We start from the raw sequence: 23,275 nt of genomic DNA on the forward strand, positions 1-23,275 counted from the left end.
ACAAAGACATTGTTATAAAACATATTAGGATGGATATTGTTAATCATGTATAATAGCATAGTTATCTGATATCCACGAAAAAATATACATATATATATGTATATATCTTTACGAATAAGCCCTTTGGATTACTTCAAACTTAACTTCAATGATTTATAAATATTGCATCCAGAGATAATTTATGCAAAGTATTTTACAATTAGTGCTTTTTATGTGTAAAAATTAATTTGTTCAATGCTATAAAAACTGGATTTATATGAAGTTTCTATTAAAATAAGAAGCATATGCGAAATCACAATTTTTGTCATTTTTCAATACCCATCATTGCAGCCAAGAGAGTCAATAGATCTATATATCATATATATATTGTGGATGAATACATTTGTTTCAGCAACTTACTGACTATATGCTTTATATGTCTCTGCTTTATGTATAGTTTTAGCAATAGAGAAAATGTATTGTTTCCTCAATTAGAAATTGAATCAGTTCAGCACATAAAACTGTATATATTTTTTTTAATCGTGCAGATTTGTAAAACAGCAGATTTTCTGTTATGAATAAAAAATAGCTGTGAGATAGTAATCAAAAATGAAAATGTTACAGTATGGATTCAATTTTTTTCTTCAGTCTATTTTTTTCATGCAAAATATCAATAAAAAAATTCTCATGAAAATACTTGTATGTTTTTTTATCCTTTCATTTTGCTTCACTGTGATAAACTCCCTTTTTGTTGACAACCAGCACGTTGTTTTGTTGATATTCCGTTTTCTAAATATATACCACTGCAATCTCTACCCAGAGTTGTCGTAGGGAGTGCAAGGACCGTAACTCTGCGTGATAGTCTCGTTCAACCAGACTCTTGTTGTCTGCGCAAGCGTCTGATTGAACGAGACTACACTGCCGATACAATAATTTTCGACCATTCAGAACTAGAGCAATGTAGCCGGTAACGTTATGTCAAGAGAATTTACATCTTTAACCATATCAAATATTTAAGTATCCTCTAGTTAGATATAAGTTTTAAATCTTACAAAAATGTAACGTTTGTTCGAGATTCGGAAAACGAGAACTTGTTTCGAGATAAAGATGGCGGAGACTACAGCGCGTGCGACTGGCGGCCATGTTAAGACAAGTTTTTCAGTTCCATAGGTATTGTGAATAATCTTTATTTTTCTTACATACGTGTTACCTATAGGGAGAGCTTCGGTCTCACGGGCCCGAAGGGCCCGTGAGAGAGCTCCGCCCTCTATTAATCACTCTTGTTGGCCCGGATGTTAGTGCGCGGTGGTTCTTAATGTAAGAAGAAACCGGAGTACTCAGAGAAAACCCACGTGGTCGGGCAGGTGACCCCATACCTTTTCACGATTGATCGGGGAATCGAACCCCGGCCGCTTTGGTGAAAGGCAGCGCCACCCGACCACCCAAAACTCACACCTATATATGTACACCAGTTTTCACTCTAACATATAGATGTACACCAGCTCATGATCACTTCGCTCGTTCATAAGTACAGATACAACGTAAACATTTTATTTTGAGTCATCGACACAGATAATGACCCGCGGACGATAAAATTTAAGGCACACATACAGCCATAGAGCAGAATTGTCATATATAGTAGACATGCATACGAACATTAAAAAAAACACTATCTACGGTGTGCATGAGATCATTAAATTGCAAACGTAATGTACATTATTTAGGCCTACCCAGCTAGGATCTGTTTCCGCTTGAGCGTTCAAGTGTGTGTAATGAACATGTTTACAATAAATTAAAAATAAAAAGTACACGCGTACGTTTTATACCGTTTATAAAGTACGTGGTCATGTAGAGGCGGTCTTACAGTGTATTCTGTACAGTCATTGAGAGAGATATGTGTAGATATCCACAACATTCATACATGTGCCCAACCTGATTCAAATGTCATTATCTAATAACTACATGTATTTTGATAAGAATGATACATACCTCTTGTGTATACGTGACTCATACAGCACAAGTAAACACGGTAAATACCCTGGTATGAACACATGTGCACGTGAGTGACAGATAACCCAACACGTGGTAAACACACAGCGTCTGGGCTCAGGACCAACACCAGGAAGCGAAATCTATGTACTCGTCCCCATAATGATATCATACATAGAAAGATATACTCACCTACCTTAACATGATCGTCAAGTATACTAAAAGTAGACAGACAAATCGATGTCATACAGTTACACAGTTTTATTCTGCATCGTGTTAACGTTTCTAACAGTCTAATAAGACTCTTTATCTTTGTTCGCGATTGTTTGATCGTGTGAATTTGTGTTTTCAATGTGCTGAAGATGTTCTATATATAGAACTGATATGGCGGGTACATATCTGGTGCATTCGTCGGTTACATACTGACAAAAGGAGACGGGGTCCAGTCGTTCCGTACAAATATATACAGTGAATTAATGTATCCATGTGATCAGTACATATATATGGGTCAAAGGTTGAACGATTCCAAACAGACGACACCGTCGACTGGTATACCTACGCAGCCTAAACAAAAAAGCCGAGCACATACGTATCATGTTAGCCAATCATGGTCCCTTTATATACAACACACTTACCTGTTTTCGGTTGTAAATCCACCCAGCCAAGTGATTCGTGTTACTTTAACACTCAAAACAAATAGGTTATATGTTAACCTGCATGTAAACAATACACGCGTGTAACACTACAGTAGTATGGAGACGTTAAAGTCCGACGTGCTCGAAATGATATTACAACCGGAACATTTCGTTAATTCGAAGAAAGGAAGGTCACTGCTGTCCTGATCCAGATCATACTAGTTTCTGAGGTGTTTTAAACTATTTAACGGGATGGTCTGATTGATAATTGATGGTGAGTTAATTCATTTAAAAAAAACTTGAAATGTTTATATTTACGATGTAACAACCGTTGGTCGTGCAAATGCTTTCTATCATATTTCAGTGATAAAATGGAGAATGAATCAAACTATCAGTGAGTGTTCGTAATTTACGACAGCCTTGTCTATATACAGTTGTTGACAGGTTGGATTTTGTTTAATTGCCTTTTTTCAATGACGTTGGATGGATGAAATAATCAAACAAACGTGCTGTGTTTTGTGTACTAACATCGGTGTCGGCCTAGTTGTCGTTGTGCAATGTCGACCGTTTCATAACAGCCATGAATTGTATAGGAGTTGTCCCCCTTAGGCCACTAACGGTTCGTTGATTCTACTTTCAGCCTGCCGCTATGTGGCCAACAAGGTTGGTCGTGTAGTCAGCAGGACGTCGGGATTGGGAGAGATGGGGTCTAAACCACCGATACAGAATTTCAGTGAGCGGAAAGTCCCCATACAGGAGACTGTAACAGGTGCGTGTACGTTTCATATGGTCATACTCAATTCGTTGACTTTTTTCCTAGATTTACAGCCGAAAACAGGCTGCTGTCCCTGGCTTGTAAGTGCTTTATTTTCAAAAAATGATGAAACATTCAGCAATATTTTCCCAATTTAAAAAAAAAATGCTTTAATTTCCCAATTCATGAATAAAATAATCTTGTCGCTTGTTTATTGCTATAAGTGATGGCTTATCATCCGAGGCTCTGAGTGTCTTTTTAATATGATTTGAAATGTCGTAACACAATTTACATATTATCTCACACCTCTGATCTGTGGTTTTCAGGAGACACACATGGTCCTGGTCCAGACGTTGTAAAGCGTACTGAGAGTGGCAAACTGGCGCAGGGTCAAACTAACCAAGACTCGGGAGGTCTATCGTCTTCATAGACATCAAACAAAACATTGAAATAAGTGTGGTCTACATTGCAGAATGGAAGTTAAGAAATGAAGGCGTACATTCACAAAATTGTCACAGTTTAAGCTGCAATGAATGTTTCTAATCTGAACAAAAAGCAAGATGCTGATAATTCTGCTGATTTCAAAATCAAATAATGAGGGCGAAAAATCGTGTTACTCATCTCTCCTAAATAAAAGGATTCGGCTAGTAATATATGTCTGATTCCATCTTCTGTCCTTAATATCACTGACGTTTTATGACGTATCTGTTCGTAAACGTGTTGTCATGACACTGGGACAGCTGCTGAAGCCTATCTGTCACGTGATCGGGAAAGGATGAATGTACTTATACATGTACATATTAGTTGTATTTTATTTTAAATAAAAACCTTCTATGAATTAAAATATCTGTTTGTTTTGCGAGTGATTATGTTATTCTTTGTGGAAGAGGGTTAGTAGTTTTCTTTGTTAAAAAATACATAGCATACGATACCGATTGCTTCGCTATAATTATAATGGTAAGAGACTTAAATAATGAAAAATGATTTTAGTATACATTTTTTATTTTTTATTTCCCGATGTCCGAATATTTATTTTGAAGTTTTCCGATTACTTCTACATTACAGTATGCTCGGCCAGCACATTTTATCGAGGGGTATGAATGTTTACATATAGACCTTCCAAACGTAACAATTTGTGATTCACATACAATGACGTACATGTACCCGTGAGATATGATATACAATTACACAGAAATAACTGGGAATCATGTGTTACTCTGTGTTGGCTTGAGCACAGAATTTAAGTTTGAGCATGAGAACAGTTTCATCAGTACGGGCCCAGATACGTTGATAGGGTTTTCTGTTATACATTGTAATACTTATCAAAGGGAATAAGTTTATGCGCGTAACAATAGTAACATCAAAGATGGTGCAAGGCACAAATTTGAGTAATATAACATGTGGTTTTCCTATTCACAAGCATAAAAATCGACAACGCAGATGATATTTGGCCAGTAGCATGCTGAGATGAAGGGCTACAAAATTTGTTCAAATGAATAACCTTCACCATATTCAAGGTAACAGGGGTCAAATATGTTAAAAAACTTTAAACAACTTCTTATCAATAACCAAAATGCCCAGGGTAATGATATTTGGCCAGTATCATGCTTAGATAAAGGGCTACAAAGTTTGTTCAAATAAATGACCTTCACCCATATTCAAGGTCACAGGGGTCAAATATGTTAAAAAAATTAAACAACTTCTTCTCAATAACCAAAATGCCCAGGGTGATGATATTTGGCCAGTAGCATGCTTAGGTGAAGGGCTATCAAGTTTGTTCAAATGAATGACCATCACCTATATTCAAGGTCACAGGGGTCAAATATGTGAAAAACATTTAACAACTTGTTCTGAATAACCAAAATGCCCAGGGTGATTATATTTAGTCAGTAGCATACTAGGATCAAGGGCTACCAAGTTTGTTCAAATGTATGACCTTGAATCATAATCAAGGTCACAAGGAGCAACCTAACCATGGGTCCCAGGATGTTGATACTCTGCAAGTTGCATCCTGAAATGAAAGGCTATAAAATTTGTTCAACATAATGACTTAATTTGCCTGTAGCTTTATTTTAGATCACTTTTGATGTTACAAGTGTGATATTTATACCAGGTGAGCGATGCAGGCCCATTGGGCCTCTTGTTCCTATATGCAGTCACCTCCCTTAACCTCTCTTTGGATATAATTGCGTCAACCAGGTAGCTAAATCGGTCGGAGCGGTAGCTTAGCAATCTGAACTCTTCGGTTCGATTCAGAACACCGTTGTTGATTTTATTTTGCGTATTTCATCATTATCTTTTCTCATAGAAGTACCGCAAGTTATCGCTTTATTTCAGAAATGAATTATCAAAGCTATAGTTATGCCGGAAAAAAGTTTCCAAAACTCGGTAACAATGTTTTGGCAGTGGTATGCGTTAAATATGTATATTCGCATAGGATAAAACTCGCTGTTGGTAGGTTGTGTCATCTTTGATGCGAGCAAGTATTATCTCCTTGATATCTGTGTCTGCCTGGAATAACCTCCATCGTATCTGAATTCTTACTCTAGGTCAACTACTACAATCCTTCTATTGTCAACAACTATCAGTTGTCTGTACTGAAGAGTTTGATGGTTTATTGTTAATTTAGATAGAAACAGTTTACGGCAAATGCTTATAATACAATAATTCCTTTAATAGTGATCTAAAAAGATCTAAATAAAGTGATATCAATCTGCTTCTGGTAGCTCTTCAATTCCCCTTCCTGCTTGTGAAATTGTTGCCGGATCGTTTTCTGTTTCCGGCTTGTTTCCATTTTCCTTCTTCATAGCTTCATGAACTACAAGAACAAATGGTGATTACCAGTCGATCTGCCTTGATCAGCCAAGGAATTTAAATAAATAAAACTGAAGTTGGAACACTTAAACATTTCTTCCTATTCATTTTCCCCTGCCGTTTACATTTTTGTGATTCATTCAATTCTGTGGCATATTGCCTTTTATTTAGAATAATCAAGATATCGTCAATCGGGGTAGTTGAAATATGTTTACGTACTTGATTGAGCCGCCCACATTAAAAGTGCCAAGACAAAGAACCCTCCCACGGCCATTGTTGTGGCCGCTACGAGTCCAATGTGGAAACCGTCGTCTGGCATCGGGAGTTTAGAGGGATGATCCGGAGTGGTCTAAAACGTACATAAAAGAGGACACATCTGTGTAAGTCTTGTAACTACGAAAGGACAGTTTAGACCAGCATAGGGATATGGAGACGAACACAACCAGAGCTGAAGCAGTACCTTGACAATGAATAGAAATAAAGTCAGGCTAAAGCAGCGAAATGACTAGTGAAATGAAGGCGAGTCATATTGAAACCGCACCATGCCATGGGAACAAAGACAAGATGGTAGCTAACTTTAAAGCAAGCATAAAATCACATCTCAGCAATGTTTTCTGAACATTGATAGACATTTTAGTGCATATCTATATACCATGAATAAACATAATGACGAAGTTTACACAAATGTCGTGTTTATTTTCTAATATCCGTCATATTAACTGCGAATTGTGCATCACTAGGTTATATTATAAATATTGTAATCCCTGCTATTTCACGAGAGTTATCTTTCCTGCACTCGGCAGTATTCAAAATAGTGAATAAAGGACAGCTTACGTCAATAGGTGCGTGAGTTGATAAAGAAGTCACATTGGAATCATCGAAACTGCAAGTGTTCCGGGAAAACCTGGTCATACATGCAGGGCATTGGCGAATATCTACGAGACACGCACTGACTCCGTAACTCTCCATCTGACTATGTAGAAGTGACCGTTGTACCTCTGAGTGGTTGTAGATCAGGATTACAGAGGGACGCGACCAGGTTAACGTCGTTGTGATTGGCTGAACAAAGAAAATTATAACAACAATTTCACTTCGCATTTTCTGTTTTAATTTCACTTCGCATTTTCTGTTTTTCATTATAAAACAGTTAATAGTGCGCCCTATGTAGATAGAATAAGCAACATGTACTCTAACGCGCTTTAAAGTACATATATAATTTGATATGCAGTTGAAACTATAAAAAACCCATCCGTTAATACAGCTTGAGAATTTCGTATGAGCTGCCTCATCAAGTGTCAAATTATAGTTCTATACCGCCACGTTAACATCAGAACGTGTGTGTATGCCCAACGGAGTGTTGGAGGGGTTTCTTTATATTTTGCTGTGAGACCGTGTTGTCAACGGTGTCTTTTTCATAGTACCACTTCACTTGAATGCTACAGGGCTGACACTAATGCGCACACTTAATGCAAATCTCAACTCCATTGAGATGCGTTGGCAGCGTTAATGCAAAGTTTGTCTGAAAATTCCATCCTACGACGCCCTCGGGGATTAAACACGGTCGTCTGTGTGGGAGGATAGTGTTAACAACTCGGTTATATTTGCCTATACGGATCTCAAAGGGGCAAGGACGTTATACCAATAAGTCCCCCAAGTTCCTGTTATGATGCAGTGATAAATTAAATGTGCGTACTAAACAACTGTAAAGTACTTGCCTAACTGAAAATTGTTGAAAGTCGATTGTCTTTTGATATTTAATGGCACAGGTTACCAAGACCTCGTTATGGTTCACGATATACCCTCATCCATTGCTATAAAAGGACACGAATTCTATGTCGAAAACCCGTAATCCATTTTTGGAAAATGAAGTTAAATGTAGTAGAATGGAGTGAGTGATTGCTGATGATCTGACATGCTACCTGAAGGACGGGGAGTTTTTCTGCCACACTGATCGTGTTGATCTTTGAACACGAAGTACAAGCCATCATTAGAAAGAATAGTTATACAAGCTTAAAATTAACAATAGTTCGGTTAAAACTGAAGTTAAGCAATGCATTGACTGAGGAGAGATTTTGTTGGATGCTCCAAAACACGTCAGGTTGTAGGGTTTTGGTAGTTCAGTGAGGCGATTTTGGCGCTATTATGACCACACTGGGTAGACATCTGACCGTCAAAGGTCTGACAGGCCACGTGTCAACAAACCTCTGGTTGACTCTCATACATGGCTACGCCATCTACAAGGCCAGTTTCTTCAGCCACGGTTACAATCGTTAAGGCTCACGAAAGTTAACATTTTTCAGCGGTCTATGAGACAGTTTATCAGTGTTGTGATACAAGTTAATGGAGGGCACACTCGCTATTAGGCTTGTTATTTCTAACATGTAACCTTTATTAAATATCCGTAAAATGGATTGTTTGAATTTAATATTTTTCGACCGATAGTATTTTACTGCTTAACAATATTTCAGATTTACTTAAAACTTAAATAAATCCGTATAGTTATATTAGATGAAGCACAGGTAATGTTTCTTCTTCCTTATGTGTTGAGTATAATATACATATTATGTATATTTGAGGAGGATTTTGATACTGATATTGAGAATGATATATACTAGTACATAGAAATATTAAATTGGTAAAAAAGCAACTAACTGATTCGAGCTTCCAGATATATCAAATATTGCTAACCAACTGGCCAAGATAAATGTACTAGAATTGTACCTGTGAGGTTGTAAAGTTGGCGGCTGAGATGGTGACTGGAACATTGACTGTGGTTGTTGTAAACACGGGGTATTTGTCTGGACACAATCTTCGCAATAAAAACAATAGCATTCACTACATCAGTTTACTGTACTGTTGGTCGACGAGGGTCTATTGTAATGAACTGTGGCTAGACAGTACATGGACAGGGGGTTTCAATACCGTTTTCATCGTATTCATACAAATATAGAGGAAATTGGCACGAGTTTGAAGTTAGTTTTTTTTAAATATAAGTATTTCACCTAACAACGTTAAAAACTTTTTTATCAAATCAATATTCCTTTACATTTGCTAATCACAGTGAATCCATGACGTCATCAAATTGTTACTCTTGACGTTACGAAAGATTAAAATATCACATGTAAAAGATTAAAGTGACTTTGTTTTGTTATACCTGACTTTGTTGCTATACCGAATATGCTGACAGGACATTGTTATGATACTTATCAATACTGAAATCACTTTCTGTTCCAACTCACTGTCTAAACGATCCTTCGACGAAAATGCTGGAAGCAACAACAGGTCGGACAAATGGAATGTCCAAGGAAAATTGTCCTTCTTCTACGATGGCGGTCAGGATTTTGATTTCGTCCTCCATATGTACGTTGCTCTCCCCTTCTTTTCTTACTGTAAACTCTACGACCTCCTGTAGATAATTAAAACATGCGTTTTACATATTTGTGTAACAAAATCCTGAATACACTTCTCTGTTTTCTATTGCACAAAAATGTGTTGAAAGAATCTATTATTTTCGTACCATAATCCCGTACCGGCATTTATACTGTAGTCACGAGACACAAGGGCCTGAAGGTTTAAATACAAGTTTTCTGAAGGTTTTAGGAAAAATGACCCTTTTGCGCCTCTTTCTGGTTAGCTCTTTCTTGAGTAATATTTGTTTAATCTTTATAATATAAGGATCATACTATTAAAATTTGGTGAAAACCAATAAATTTCAGAGAATATGTAATGAATTTCACACATGAGTTCCGGTTCACTCTGTTTCGTCTTTTCGTCCGGACGGTCGAAGTTTTGTATACCGACGTCGCGTGGAACTCTTCGCCGACGCGTTCTTGAGGTGAGATAGGTTTGGGGGTGGCTCGGTTATGGTCTTGGGAGAGATATATCACGGGATAAGTCGCCGTTAATTATGGTAGCCGGAAATTTAACCTCCGTAAGATAAAGGGATTAAATCCTCCGCCCGGCTGAAGTGTCATTTGTACAATAGCATCACCTGATTTTCTAGCATGATAATACCCAGCTCTATGTAGCCAGAATTTGTCAAAACTGTTTCGCAAACCATTACATTAGCCCACTCGACTGGCCGCTATACAGTCCATATTTGTCCCTAATCGAACATCTGTGAGACGAGTTTTACATGAGGGTAAGGGGGCGAAGGGAATCCCCGCTACTCTCGACCAAATAAGGGCTGCCTTGTTGGACGGATGGAACAAAATGAAAATAAAAACAACAATTCGAGGTTCTTTTATACCGCTTTATCACACACATAGTTCGTAGGTCGTCTCAAAGTGGTCCAAAAAATATTATCAGTGGTTATAGAGTCTTTGCAACCAGCCAATATCATTCTCAACTCCCTGGGGAGCATACAGCTGGTGCTGCAATTTCGGCGCGCACAGCTAGCATTCATTAATTTTTGCACTGCCCTACCACCCACTCATTTACAGCTGGGGTAGACTGGAACAAGCAAAGTGAAGTATCTTCTCAAAGATACAACACAGTGTCTTGACGTGACTCGAACCGGCAACCCTTCAATCACGAGCCCGGCGTCCTAACACTCGACTACCGCGCCTCGGGAATCCCGATGAGAAGGATAAATGCAATGATGAACTCTATGCACAAGAGAATTATGAATGTGACAGATGCGCGAGGGGGGCATACGAGATTCTAACGAGTCAGTCGATTTCATTTTGCGATATAGGGAGGTACCGTCAAATGTGCTCCAATTACGCATAAATTATAGGTCACAAATCATGATTTTTTTTTATTTTTTTTTATTACATGTAAAGCCAGTTTTTTTTATTTATACTTATATGAAAAATATTGTATATAACGTTCAAATACACGATATTTAATCACCTCAAATGTTTACCACGCGTTTCCTTATCCTTTCAGTGTAATAGGATTCTTTGTTGCAAATCTGGTGAAAATTCACCTGTATGTGTGGCATTCCCTCAGGAGATCTACCCCTTCGTAACTGTTGATAACTCACGCTATACCCACAGCGCACAATATACTTATAGAGAACGCACACTATGGTTACGGAGAACATTCGCTATAATACACACAGAATGTCGTATTTACATGGATATTTATTCGATGTTATCTCTTTAGATATCACATACTCTGTGAATGGAAACCATTTCCAAGGATTGGACCAATACTCCCAGTAAAACGTTGTTGAGACTTCGAACAACTTTCGCCGTTAGATCATCGTAGCTGTATTTAATCTTCAGTAACTCAAAGTCTATGCTGTAGAATGTCAGTTTGACGTGGACACTGTAATAAAAAAGAACATAAAAAAGATTCATCGTAATGACTCTATTTTGTAAAATAGACCAAAAATCCATTTACGTCGGCCATCGTGCTACAAGCGGACATCTTAGCGCAAAGTGGTACCTTTCATGTCAATAAAACAGATTGATAAACTATTTTTATCTAATGATGTATACCGATTTTCCATGATCGAGAAATATTAGTTATCAGCGTTTCATCCTCTGCATATGTTGCTATGTAACTATGTGATGTTACCAAAGAACTATTCGTCAATATCTGCTTCACGTTTCATAACAGAAAAAGAGGGAAATATACAAAAAAATATTTTGTGATATTGTCTAGTAGGTTATAAAACTATTGATAGCATAATGACTACGGACAATTATTGACCTGACCAGTCCAATATTATCTGATCATTTCTCTACTACTTGTCCCGCCTCTACTAATTTGTCAATATCAACTTGGTCAGACCCGTATCAACCTTAATAGCTCAGTATTTCTTGGTCAGTGCAGTATATTGTCATCAGTTATCAGTCATTATTCGGCTTGGTTTGTGGTACGTACTTGGTGTAATCTAGACGGTTCCTGATGGAGAAGCGGGGTTGGACACCGAACCTGAACCCAGTCCTGTAGTCCGTGTGATTGGATAATACGGTGACGTATCTCTCGAGGTGTGGGAACTGGACGCTGGCTTGTAGGTCTACACGTACACCTGTCTATTTGATATGTTGTAAAGTTATCGTCAGCTAGTTACCGTTAGCATTGGTTACGATCATGTTACTATTTCCTCTGTTACGCAACGTGTTACACTACATCTATGTGTCACTTGTTTATATATATATCACCAAACCAAAAACTCATTTTAGAAACAATTTTCGTATATATTTGACGTGATTAAAAAACGTATTTCCTTATTTTGCATTTCATGTATAGGAAAGTATTATTATAGTCTTAGTTATAAAAGTATTAATAAAACAGGATAAAAAAGAAGATACTGTGTTTAGTATAATTGACTGAGTGCGATATGGTATCACCAGATCTTACCCGTGTGATAGTCACATTTGTAACGACATTTGAGTTGGGTGTCCCCAGAATGGTGGTGAAGTTTTGAAGCAGCGTTTGTTCTATTGTATTCACTTCTGTCGCAGAGAATGCGTTTAAGTCCATACATGGCACGAAAAGGTCTAGCTGGTATCTATAATAGAAACATTAAAATCGTCTCAGAAATGGTTAAATAGAAGTTGTCATTATAACTCCTATAATTATGGAATTTTAAAAAGTTTGAAAAATTAAACAGAAAACAAACACAAAAAACAAACAAACATTTTACCACACTATATCACTCTGTTGTACCTACATGTACTAGTAAAAAATAAGCGTTATAAAGCGTCTGTCGTTATATCGAGTTAGTAGCAGAAAGTAAACATTACAAGATATCTAGCGGTATATCGAATGAGTAGTATAAAATAGCGGTATGAACTTGTCTTGCGATATATAGTGTGATTCTTATGAAGCTACAGTATATATAGTCATGATGTTATATCGAATAGTGAGCATAAAGGAATAGTTTAGCAAAACGAAAAGAAGCCATTGAAACGTATTGACGTTAATCAAGGGCGTTATATCGACGTGCTCTAAAGCAACCTTGTACGTCGAATGTGTTTCCTCACACAGTGTGGCATTATGCTTGAGTATATTAACAGTTTGATAATGAGTAACACCTCATTTATTTGGACAATGTACTGCAACATATGTCTGGGAGATTGTGGTCCCTAGTATTTGGATCAATTACCCATCTCTGACACTCGTATAACGACTCATGTACCGTGATTAACTAATTAGGAAAGTCATTTCACACGGTGGGACAGTATAAATGGATCCATTACCTATCAGGTAACTTGTGGTCCCTCGCACAGTGTGACACATTTCCCTCGGTAAACCAAACACACATCTGCAGTTTATTACAGTGACCAGCATCTAAACTGCAAAAAGATAAAATGATCCATTCATAGTTAAGCAGTCTAGTTTAGATTGTACCAAATACAGTTATCCAGTGTAATAATGTACCTAGAAGAGGAGAACAATACAAAATGTACGAAGTATCGTTATTTAGCGTGTAAAGTACCTGGTGCAGGAAACAAGAAAAAAATATATACCTTGAAGAGCAGTCCAATGTAAATGCAATGTTATAGAACACATTAGAGATGCACACATTGTAAATTGTACCAAGTAGGAGAGTCGTGTATATGTTGTACCTAGTCGAGCAGTCCAGTGTGCAGTTACTATGAAATTTCTCCTGGAAGTTAATTTCGTTTGGTAGATGTTTTACGTTGCCCTGTACGATTCCAAATCCTCCTAGCCGCCAGAGTTCTTGCATGAGTTTCTCCATTTCCCGTAGGCTCATGTCGCCGGTTTTCTCAGCATCAAACCTGACGTATTTCTGTCACAAATACCATACACATATATCAATGTTATACGACTTGTAGACAAAACAAACATGTGTAAACAATACGTATCTCTTAATGATGTCAGCATCATGCAAATTGTTAAAGCTGTAGTGTGCAAGTTAACGTTTAATACCCTTGAAAGGTGACCTGTGATTACATTCAGTATTAAATTTCATTGAGAGGCTGCCCATCAACCAACGTAAAGAGAGGATATAACATAGTTCCATTTTGATATTAAACGAGCAGACCTATTTACACTAGTGCCCAGTTGTCTAACCCCTTATTGGCTTAATGACGAGTAAATATAATCTGATTCTCTTAACGAAAAATTAACTTTAATGGTTTATATAGCAGGCTCTGTTTATTTAGTCATTGAACATTTGTTCTAATGACTCAATAGGCTAAGCTTTCGACAAACGGTCCAAGAATACCTTTCTAAAACTGAAGGAAATGGGATCTTCTTGATATCAAACTATATATGCTATTTCTATCATTCAACATATCCGTTTTATCTTTACAGTACTATTAAATTAAACACAATCAGAACATATCGAAATGTAAAGTAGATATTCACTATTATCATCTTCATAGATTTAATTAAAGAATACTAACGTATCACATGTGATGCTAGATTACAAGCAAGAATTAAAACAAACAATTTATATAAGGTGTTCTACCTCGATCTCTATGTTGGCTTATGTTACCCTTCGTGAATTAAGAGATATATTTTCAGGATATTTTCGGGGACTGATTAGTTGGCATTGGATACAGCCAGTAATGTAATGTCGGCAAAGATTTGTGTACCAGATGTGAAAAAATCTACAATACAAACCTTCGAAAATCTATAAAACACAAATCTGAGACATTGCATGCAATACAAACCTTCGAAAATGTATAAAACACAAATCCGAGACATTACACGCGATACAAACCTGCGATAAAATCTACGTATAACAAACCTGAGAAAGCCTGAAGTTTGCGACAGATATTACACCCAGTGGGAACACGTCTTCAATTAGTCTGGTGAGGTTCTCGGCGACTAGCTGTCGGATTGTCAGATTTGTGGTATTCGTCAAGTTCATCGCTTCATACCTCAACGCAACTTCCAATCTTCAACAATTGAAATACTCTTTTTTAGTCTGACATATCATATAGATATCTATATTTGGTCACACGTTTTAGGGTAATCGTTAGAATTATTATAATAACGACTCCGCAACAATGACAATGAAACTGTATCGCTCCATAGAGGTTCCTGACACAACAACGCGTACAGTATAATGATGTAGCAAAGCGTCATTGGGAGAAAGAAAACAATATTCATTTTCAAGCTGTATTAAGTTTTTCTTATGAACACAGAACGCAAATATAGCTAAACATTCGATAACTGTAGTCCCTGTACTATGATGATGTATGTACGATTCGTTGACAATACTCACTCTGTGAAGTTACCTAGTGCCTTCGCTGTGACACGAGTACTGTTTGGCCCAATGTCGATCATTAGTCCTCCCGCGGCTATCCACTTGTCTAAGTCCTCCACCATACGTAACAGAGGAGGGCTCATCATGGATCGCTGGACAGTGAACACCAGGCTACTGGGGTACACCTGTTAATTTCATTGTATTACGTGTACCTAACATGGATTCGTATAAGGTTCTCCGGGGAACCTTCTTTGCATAATCATTAAAAGCATGTATTCTAACCGTGTAAACATCATAATCAATACGACATTGGCATTATAGTGAAAAGATTCTTATTACACAACCAATCAGTGTTTCTATGTGACGTTTCGATGACTAGAACGGTATGTACTTTGTCACCTTCACCAGACAAATGACCAGCGAAGCGTACGAATCGGTTACGCTGTTAGAATATGTACAATTATTGTTATATATGTACCGAAATGACTCGATTCAGCTACGCTTTGTTTAACATGGACATATCACTCCCATCGGAATACAACCTCTTCCTCCAGAAAATGCTGTCAACCTATTGTCAACTTATGATATATTTTCAAACCTGTAGTTGCAATTTGTTACAATAAAAAAACGTCATCACATCAAATTTGAAGTAAATATTTCGTTTGAATGATTGGGCGATGTTTATAAATCTGCATATGACAAATACGGTAGATGAATGTTAGATCTTTAAGGCTGTCGTTCTGATACCATTTTAACATAATATGTTACGATAAGAAAATTTGACAGTCAAAGTTAGGTATAGTATTATCGATCTGCTACATGTACATGATTTATCGTTGTATATAAATATTGTTGCAAATTCACCATTCTTATATTACACTATCATACATATAATATAACATATCATAAACATATTGCAAAGATCTACACCCATAGAGAATCATTTATCATATTTGTATTACAATTTTACATTCTAACTCACAAACACTGAAGATAAAACATATACGATCTTTATTGAATACTATATATAGGTAAACACGACAGAAATAGGACTGGTACAAAAGCACAATGGCATGAGTTAATCAAGTGCTCCTTTTTATGGATACACCGTGAAGCGTATAGTATATTCTGTGATTCGCTTTCTCAGTTAACAAAATTGACGATTTACAGGAAGAATTCTTCAGTTCAACTTTTTTCTATATCACATATACAAAGGCTTCCCCGACATATCGATATCTACATAGATAGTTTAAGACTCCGTTCTGAGGTCGAACTCGCGTCTGCCAGCTCGACGGGTTCAACCGTTGTCAAACATTGTATACCTATAAGTTGCATTATATATGTAATGCCGCTCTGGTAATTCCCTCTATTTACAACAAAATATATAGAAAATAAATTTAACAAGCAATATGAAACAATTAATCACTCTTGCTGGTCCAAATAAAAACGCACAGAGGGTCAAGGTGTGAAAGGAAACCGCATACCTGGAGAAAACCTGCGTGTTCGGTTATGTGACCCGCACCTTTTCACGTCCGATCGGGGAATGGAACCTCGGCCGTCTTAGTGAAAGGCGAGTGCGCGATCGACTGTGCCATCCGACCACGTACCAGTTAAATTTTACAAACAAATATACCTAACGTTGATGTCCCACGTCATTGCTCGCAATACATTATGTACAAACAGACATAGAAAAAAATGGGTAGCCCTTCGTATGCTTGAATATGTTGCTGAACAAATGTACGAAAGCAATAAATGCTGATGAACAAATGTACAAAAAACAACAAAATTGAGAGATCTCAAACAAAAATAAAAAGCTATTTAGATTAACGAATCCTAACCTGGCCGATTCCAAAGCTGTGAACATTTCTGGAGCTGATGTTTGGATATACGAATAACACATTTTCGACCTCATGTTTGAAGGATGCGATGAGAGCGTCAGTTTCTAATGGTGTTCGGTAAGGTAAAATATGACATGGTACTAGCACTGTCATCTCGTGTCTGAGGATAGGAAGATATCAACAAATAAAAGCAAGTATACATAAGTAATTACATGTATATGAATTAGTTATCAGTATGCTACATGTTTTTTTAATTTAACTTCATGCGGTTTAATACTTCAATTTATACTTTCTATTCTTTTGGCAATCAATAAATATTGATACTTAAAGTCACTGTTGTTATGTCACATATATGGAGGTTTACATCGCATTAATGCAGCATCAATATAAATAAAATTAAGTTAACGCTGTTACACAATAATGTGCATGGCAATGTCACCAACACGTACACCCAACATTGCGTTCATGATGGCCCATGCATGAAATTAAGAATGTTTATCTTGATTTTTAACAAATTTTATTTCTAATGTAAGAGGACATTCGAATCAATGATATAACAATGAAAATTTGAACGAATAATCGGAATCCGTTGAATAAATGATTATGTATTATTAATAAGGATTGTTACCTTTCAGGAAGTAAAGCGTCTGTCGTACATTGAGCAAGCTGATGAGACCAACCACAGTTCGGAAGCCAGTTACAAACACTTTGTGTGAGGCTGAAGTATAATATAAAGTACAAAACGTAGGTAAACGTATTTTATCCGGACTGAAGGTGACGACATATCACACACACACTCTTTATTAGGCTGAAATGCTTCCCACAGCCTATCTCAAGCTTTGTGCAAGGATAAGTCATAATACAAAATATGTGCCAGGCTATGTCAGTTCACAAATAGTTTTTTAGTTTAAATCAATTTTATTGCAACAAAAGACAAATGGATTGGACAAAAGTTATTGCAACTTACTTACGTCCTTTCCGTAACAGAAAATATATATACAAAATTAATGAGTCACGTAATAACCTAATACAAATTCATATATGTATATATATATATAAGATGTTAAAGATGGATAACAGCAAAAGAGGTAATGATAGGATTAGGGACACCAACGTATAGTTTTTAAATATGTATTCGGAGAGTTTACTTGAGATCGCGTGTGTGATTTTCCCAATCAAGTCGGCGTAAGTAGTATAACTAATCTATACATACATGTCCTTCTGCTTTTCTAAAGTTCAATCACATTCCGTGCCGCATTTGCCTTTCTCCTGTGTCACTCCAAGTCCTTCTGTGAATTCCTGCCTTACATACTTAGCCGACTAGATTAGGAAAACCGAACACGCACTCTTTGTCATATGGAAACGGTTATGATATTGATGGACGCTAAGATTGAAGTTAGTACACAGAGATCGTTGGTGTTGGAAAAAGGGAGAGGGGCTGGAATAAGAGAGGAGGTGGAGGGGAGAGACAGATGGGAATAGTCGAAATAGGTTAAAGATTTAGTCGCATCGCACAGTCTGTGTTGGACTAAGTCATTTAAATAAAATTTGCGTCAAACTGAGTCGCTGTTCCAATATAAATGCAATGAAAGTTGGACATTACTATTTTACAAAGATTGATACACATACAATCACTTACTTTTGATGACAAGATCTCGGACAGATTTGGTAGAAACTGCCCTGGTAGTACAGGTTATCTACAGCGTAACGCGTTCCTCCCAGTGTTATCCAAACACGGCCTGCATCCACGTCTCCACGAAGCTGGTCATAGTACAGCCCTAGGTCAAGGTCACTGTCCGCGGACTGCCAAACCATGAAGGGGAGATACATCTGGAAACAGAAAAACATACATTGTCTGAATACTTTTTAACCGATTGTCAATTAATGGTACCGGTAGATATATCTGGAAACAGAGGGACGTACATTGTCTGAAGACTGTCACAACATAAAGGGAGATAACATAGGAATGGTCCATGGTGTAAATACTGTCAAATCATAAAGGGTAGATAATATAGAAACAGAAAAAGTAAATTTACTGAAGACTGACAGACCACAATGAGCAGGTACAATAATGAAATCTGGAAACAGAAAAAAACTTATTGCCTGAAGACTGACAGACCATAGAGGGGAGATAACCTAAAGAGGGAAAGAGTGCAGTGTCCTCAGACTGTCAGACAATGAAACGGATATCATCCGAAAATGTCTGAAGACTGTCAATCAATATCAGGGAGACAATCTTGAACCCGAAAAAGTATATTATCTGAAGATTGTAAGTATATAAAGGGGAATAATACAGAAATAGAAAAAAAATAACAATGAAACCCCTAAAGGTTCCTTAAGTAGCAATTCTTTAATGAACATACATTGGACCATCTTTAATGAACATACATTGGACCATCCTTCTAACTACAAAGTATGTTATATGAGGTGTCACATAGCGTCGATTATGTCGATCGACCTCACTAGAACATCTGAAAGAGAACAGGTGAAGGGTAAACTGCTAAAATCTATTATAGATGTATATTTTGATCAGATTTTGAACAAATAAACCAATATGCATTCATATTTTTGTGAAAGTTGAAACAGGCGCGTGAATACCTGGTAGGGTTGTACATCTGTCAGAGTCTGAGCAATGGAGGGAGTAAAATACCGGTCTACTAAGGACTGGGCAGCACGCATGATATCCTCTCTGGCCGTCAGAGGACTGGTCAGCAGCAGTTGATCAAAGTCAAACATGGATACTGTCAGAACCACCTGCAAACTTCATAGAAATGACTATTTCATCAACTAAGTAAACAGAACATAGCTACCTTGTAAACTATGCATTACCTATACACGTGATGTTCAATTTATGACCAAGGCATGTATGCCCAGTAAACGCAACAGTGTCGCAAAAACACACTTTTTGAATTATAATAAATATCAAAACGTATATTGACAAATTAGCTGAATCATTAGAAATTGTATGTACAAAAATGACGTGAAATACTGCCAACGAGTTTGACATTTATTTTACATGGTTTTCGAGTGTCAGATCCTGCAAGTTAGGAATACAAGGAATTGTCCAATAAAAAAAATGTTGTAAATTTGGAAAAGTAGTCTAGAAATATTGTTTTAAATGAACAAAGTCCCAGCCAATACCTCGCCATCTAGCTTACTTGGTGAAATGTCTTTTCCGCCTAGGTTTGCTGTATCCAATGTAAGTTTGCATTCCTACACTTACAGACAGGCTTTCCAACACGTGTGTCAAGTGCTGCAGTGAGTTAGATATTAACGGATCCCGTATGGTTCCTTGGAGGGTAAATGCTACCTCGGTACCAATTGTCCGATTATCCTAAAATTTAATTATATTAATTACAATTAACCTTAAAATTATTATAATATCAAAAAAAGACACGCGCAGGTGTAAACATGTGTACATTTGATATGAAATAAGTTAAACTGCATGTGTATGCTTTCTGATATGAATCGCTAGTGTTTGGCGATATTGTCTTGTAAACGGTGAAGTAAAATGTTTATTGGAGGGTGGGGGTGGGGGGTCTGGATCTAAAAACAGCATTTGCAACATGTTTTACGTTCTTTTTGTGTCATTTGATGTGGATAGATAATTACTTTTACTCAAGAGCCTTCCTGCATTAACATTGCTCACCTTACAGGTAAATGGGAACATGGATATGTACCTGTCCGTAGCTGAATCCGATAGTAGCCTTATCTGAGAAGTGAGTTAGGGCGGTCTTGACCTTGAGCTTGACCTCTGTCACCACTTGAGTCTGGTCATTCATGCTCAGCTTACTGTACAACCCCAAGCATGGGAAATACACCACCGCCTCGAATCTAAACATAGAAGTATCGAAAAATTACTTTCTACACAAACAAAATGTACGTAACAAACGTGTCGCAACGTTTCAAGACCGACTGGTCCCTTTGTCAACCTGTTACTTGATACAATGTAGCAGTCAAATGGACTAGTCGGTCTTGAAACTTTGCGACACGTTTAAATTTATTAAGTACATTGTTTGTGCATAAAGCAAAAATTTCATATTGCATGTTTTCAAACAGACGAATCTTATTAAAAATGAAGGTCACGTGAGCAGAAGATGTGAGATATACCACATCACCAACTATTGTTTGCAATGACAGAAGGTCCGGTGAACAGATGCTAGGAGACAGTTTGTTAGGCTGAGATGTATATCCCATTCCATCTAAACCAAAAAACACATTTCATATTTAAGTCACTCTCCACAGCTAGAAACAAAGACAATCTGATAATATAAAATAACTGTACTTTTTATATACAGAATTTAATTTCATGTTTGGTATGCAATACAGTCTAGCGTGTACAAAACAGAAGGACCGATCGCATCGTTCGTTTAACTGGTAATTTTTACAAATGTAATACAAGTAAATGTACCTTTCTGGTAGATACGCATCCTCCGAGCACATATTGTCACCGTTGCCATGGTAAATATCCCACCTACACTCATCCCTCATGTTGCATTCAGCTCTGTTCAAACTGTATATACAAAATAAAAAGTCTATATATTTATATATTTCTTATCGTGATATAATTACACGGCAAATTGTAACTGGGGTCTAGCGGTGAATCCCCGGGTGGAGGGTCTGGCGTAGTAAGTCGTGTTCAGGCGTAGTTAGTCGAGCTTAAGTTCAAATTCTGTTATTACATTGAGCTTTAAAGCTCACCCATAAATATTTCACACTAATTACATGGTGTAAGGGACGCATTTATGACTGTTGTGTGTGCGTATGTGTGGGGCGGGGCGCGGCGCGGCGCGGCGGGATGGGAAAGGGGATGGTGGGTGGGGCAGGGACGAAAACAGATTTTTTTCTTGTGTAGTGATAAATGGTTTTATATAAAAAAAAGTATGTACTGAAGAAATGTGCGCCAACGGCGCGAAGTTAAAATGAAAAATAAGAGTGACAATTTGTTTATACTTATTTGAAATGCAGATTTCATATAACAAATACCCCTTCATCCACAGATAAAAGGTACCCCATAGAGAAATGTGCGTTTGAATTTCGAATTTCAGCTGCTACACATGTACACATGCAGGAGTGTCAGTATATGAAATGCTGAGTCTATGGTTTAAGCAGTTGATATACTTCAAATTTACAAATATGACAGTTATATCAATACATATAACATAAAACATGCACCGAAAAGGTAGGACGGCATCGTTTTATTAATAGATAGAATAAATGCACAATATACTTTAACAACTTGGTGAGAATTCCCCTCGTCCAATAGATGATGATGCCTTTGTCTTAATTATAGGTTTCATGACTTTGTTGGTTTGGGTGGTTTTAAGTCCGCGTTGATATCGACTTCCCTACCGAGTATAATTACTACGTACATATATTACACGTATCTGTCACGGCAAAAACACGACGTTTCCTGATTTCAACCCCAATATATATATCCATTTCTGTTGACAAAGTTGAAGCCATTTTTTTCACCTGACTGTTCCATCACATTTGATCGTACAGTGTACGACTCTTACTTTTCTTATTATACCAGAGGTGTATTATATATATACCTCTGATTATACAAAGTGATGTCTTACCTTGAGCAGACAATGTAAACAATTTACCTGTATATGGGCCTGGAAAACGAACGCCAGACTGTCATCTGATTGGCGATCATCATGTATTATAATTACTCCTATCAATCCACTGACATAGTAGATGACCCAAACTATTGTGCTTTGGGGCAACTTAAATTTGGTCACGCCAGATAAATGTGACTCCAGACAGCCAGGGAATACATGTAACCCCCACCACCATTACCACCATTTTTTTTAATCGTATTTGTTTTATTGAAGCAGAGATCTAGACGTATAATACATTATACGTCTCTGATTGAAGATATTTAATTTTGTTATTATATTTCTGACACTTACAATATTTTTTTATTAAACATATCGATATTTCTTATTATATGATATTCAAAGAATATTAACTATTTCTCTTTCCAGAAAAAAAAACAGAAAGAAAAAAAATCGGAAAGATCCAAGGAATTTCCCATAAAAATAGAATACACGTCATATGCCTATTTACCTGCTTGTTATCGTGAGAATGTGTTACAAGCGCTGTGATTGGTCATATTCTT

General features: G+C 37.0%; 2 protein-coding genes and 1 long non-coding RNA gene across 6 annotated transcripts in view; 1 reads left to right on the forward strand and 2 right to left on the reverse strand.

Annotated features, from left to right (window-relative positions):
• Positions 1-2,708, reverse strand: part of LOC110449854 (GRAM domain-containing protein 4-like) — a 28,269-nt gene extending 25,561 nt beyond the window's left edge. For 3 of the 4 annotated variants that reach the window (XM_021497022.1, XM_021497013.1, XM_021496987.1), the window contains exon 1: positions 2,604-2,708. The gene's annotated coding sequence lies outside the window, so the exon portion shown is untranslated. Of the gene's footprint in view, positions 1-1,968; positions 2,360-2,603 lie in introns of those variants that run through there. The other variant, XM_021496996.1, reaches the window with a different exon arrangement.
• Positions 2,709-2,766: 58 nt separating this feature from the next.
• On the forward strand, positions 2,767-4,214 carry LOC110449894. Its single transcript, XR_002462910.1, has 3 exons — positions 2,767-2,877; positions 3,244-3,372; positions 3,684-4,214. It is a non-coding gene; the product is annotated as an uncharacterized LOC110449894 (long non-coding RNA).
• Positions 4,215-5,458: 1,244 nt separating this feature from the next.
• LOC110449814 overlaps positions 5,459-23,275 on the reverse strand; it is a 44,223-nt gene continuing 26,406 nt past the window's right edge. The window contains exons 4-22 of the mRNA XM_021496915.1: positions 21,560-21,661; positions 20,829-20,982; positions 20,307-20,482; positions 19,747-19,909; positions 18,788-18,978; positions 17,777-17,866; positions 17,149-17,308; positions 15,329-15,495; positions 14,849-14,999; positions 13,698-13,882; positions 13,329-13,424; positions 12,487-12,637; positions 12,007-12,158; positions 11,292-11,445; positions 9,411-9,577; positions 8,893-8,980; positions 7,006-7,230; positions 6,391-6,520; positions 5,459-6,175 (exon numbers count right to left, since the gene is read on the reverse strand). Coding sequence (XP_021352590.1) covers positions 6,066-6,175; positions 6,391-6,520; positions 7,006-7,230; positions 8,893-8,980; positions 9,411-9,577; positions 11,292-11,445; positions 12,007-12,158; positions 12,487-12,637; positions 13,329-13,424; positions 13,698-13,882; positions 14,849-14,999; positions 15,329-15,495; positions 17,149-17,308; positions 17,777-17,866; positions 18,788-18,978; positions 19,747-19,909; positions 20,307-20,482; positions 20,829-20,982; positions 21,560-21,661 — 2,812 coding nt within the window. The 3' untranslated portion in view covers positions 5,459-6,065. The remainder of the gene's footprint in view (positions 6,176-6,390; positions 6,521-7,005; positions 7,231-8,892; positions 8,981-9,410; positions 9,578-11,291; positions 11,446-12,006; positions 12,159-12,486; positions 12,638-13,328; positions 13,425-13,697; positions 13,883-14,848; positions 15,000-15,328; positions 15,496-17,148; positions 17,309-17,776; positions 17,867-18,787; positions 18,979-19,746; positions 19,910-20,306; positions 20,483-20,828; positions 20,983-21,559; positions 21,662-23,275) is intronic.

The sequence above is a fragment of the Mizuhopecten yessoensis genome, unplaced genomic scaffold (genome assembly GCF_002113885.1).
Source record: "Mizuhopecten yessoensis strain PY_sf001 unplaced genomic scaffold, ASM211388v2 scaffold481, whole genome shotgun sequence".
Taxonomy (NCBI): Eukaryota; Metazoa; Mollusca; class Bivalvia; order Pectinida; family Pectinidae; genus Mizuhopecten; species Mizuhopecten yessoensis.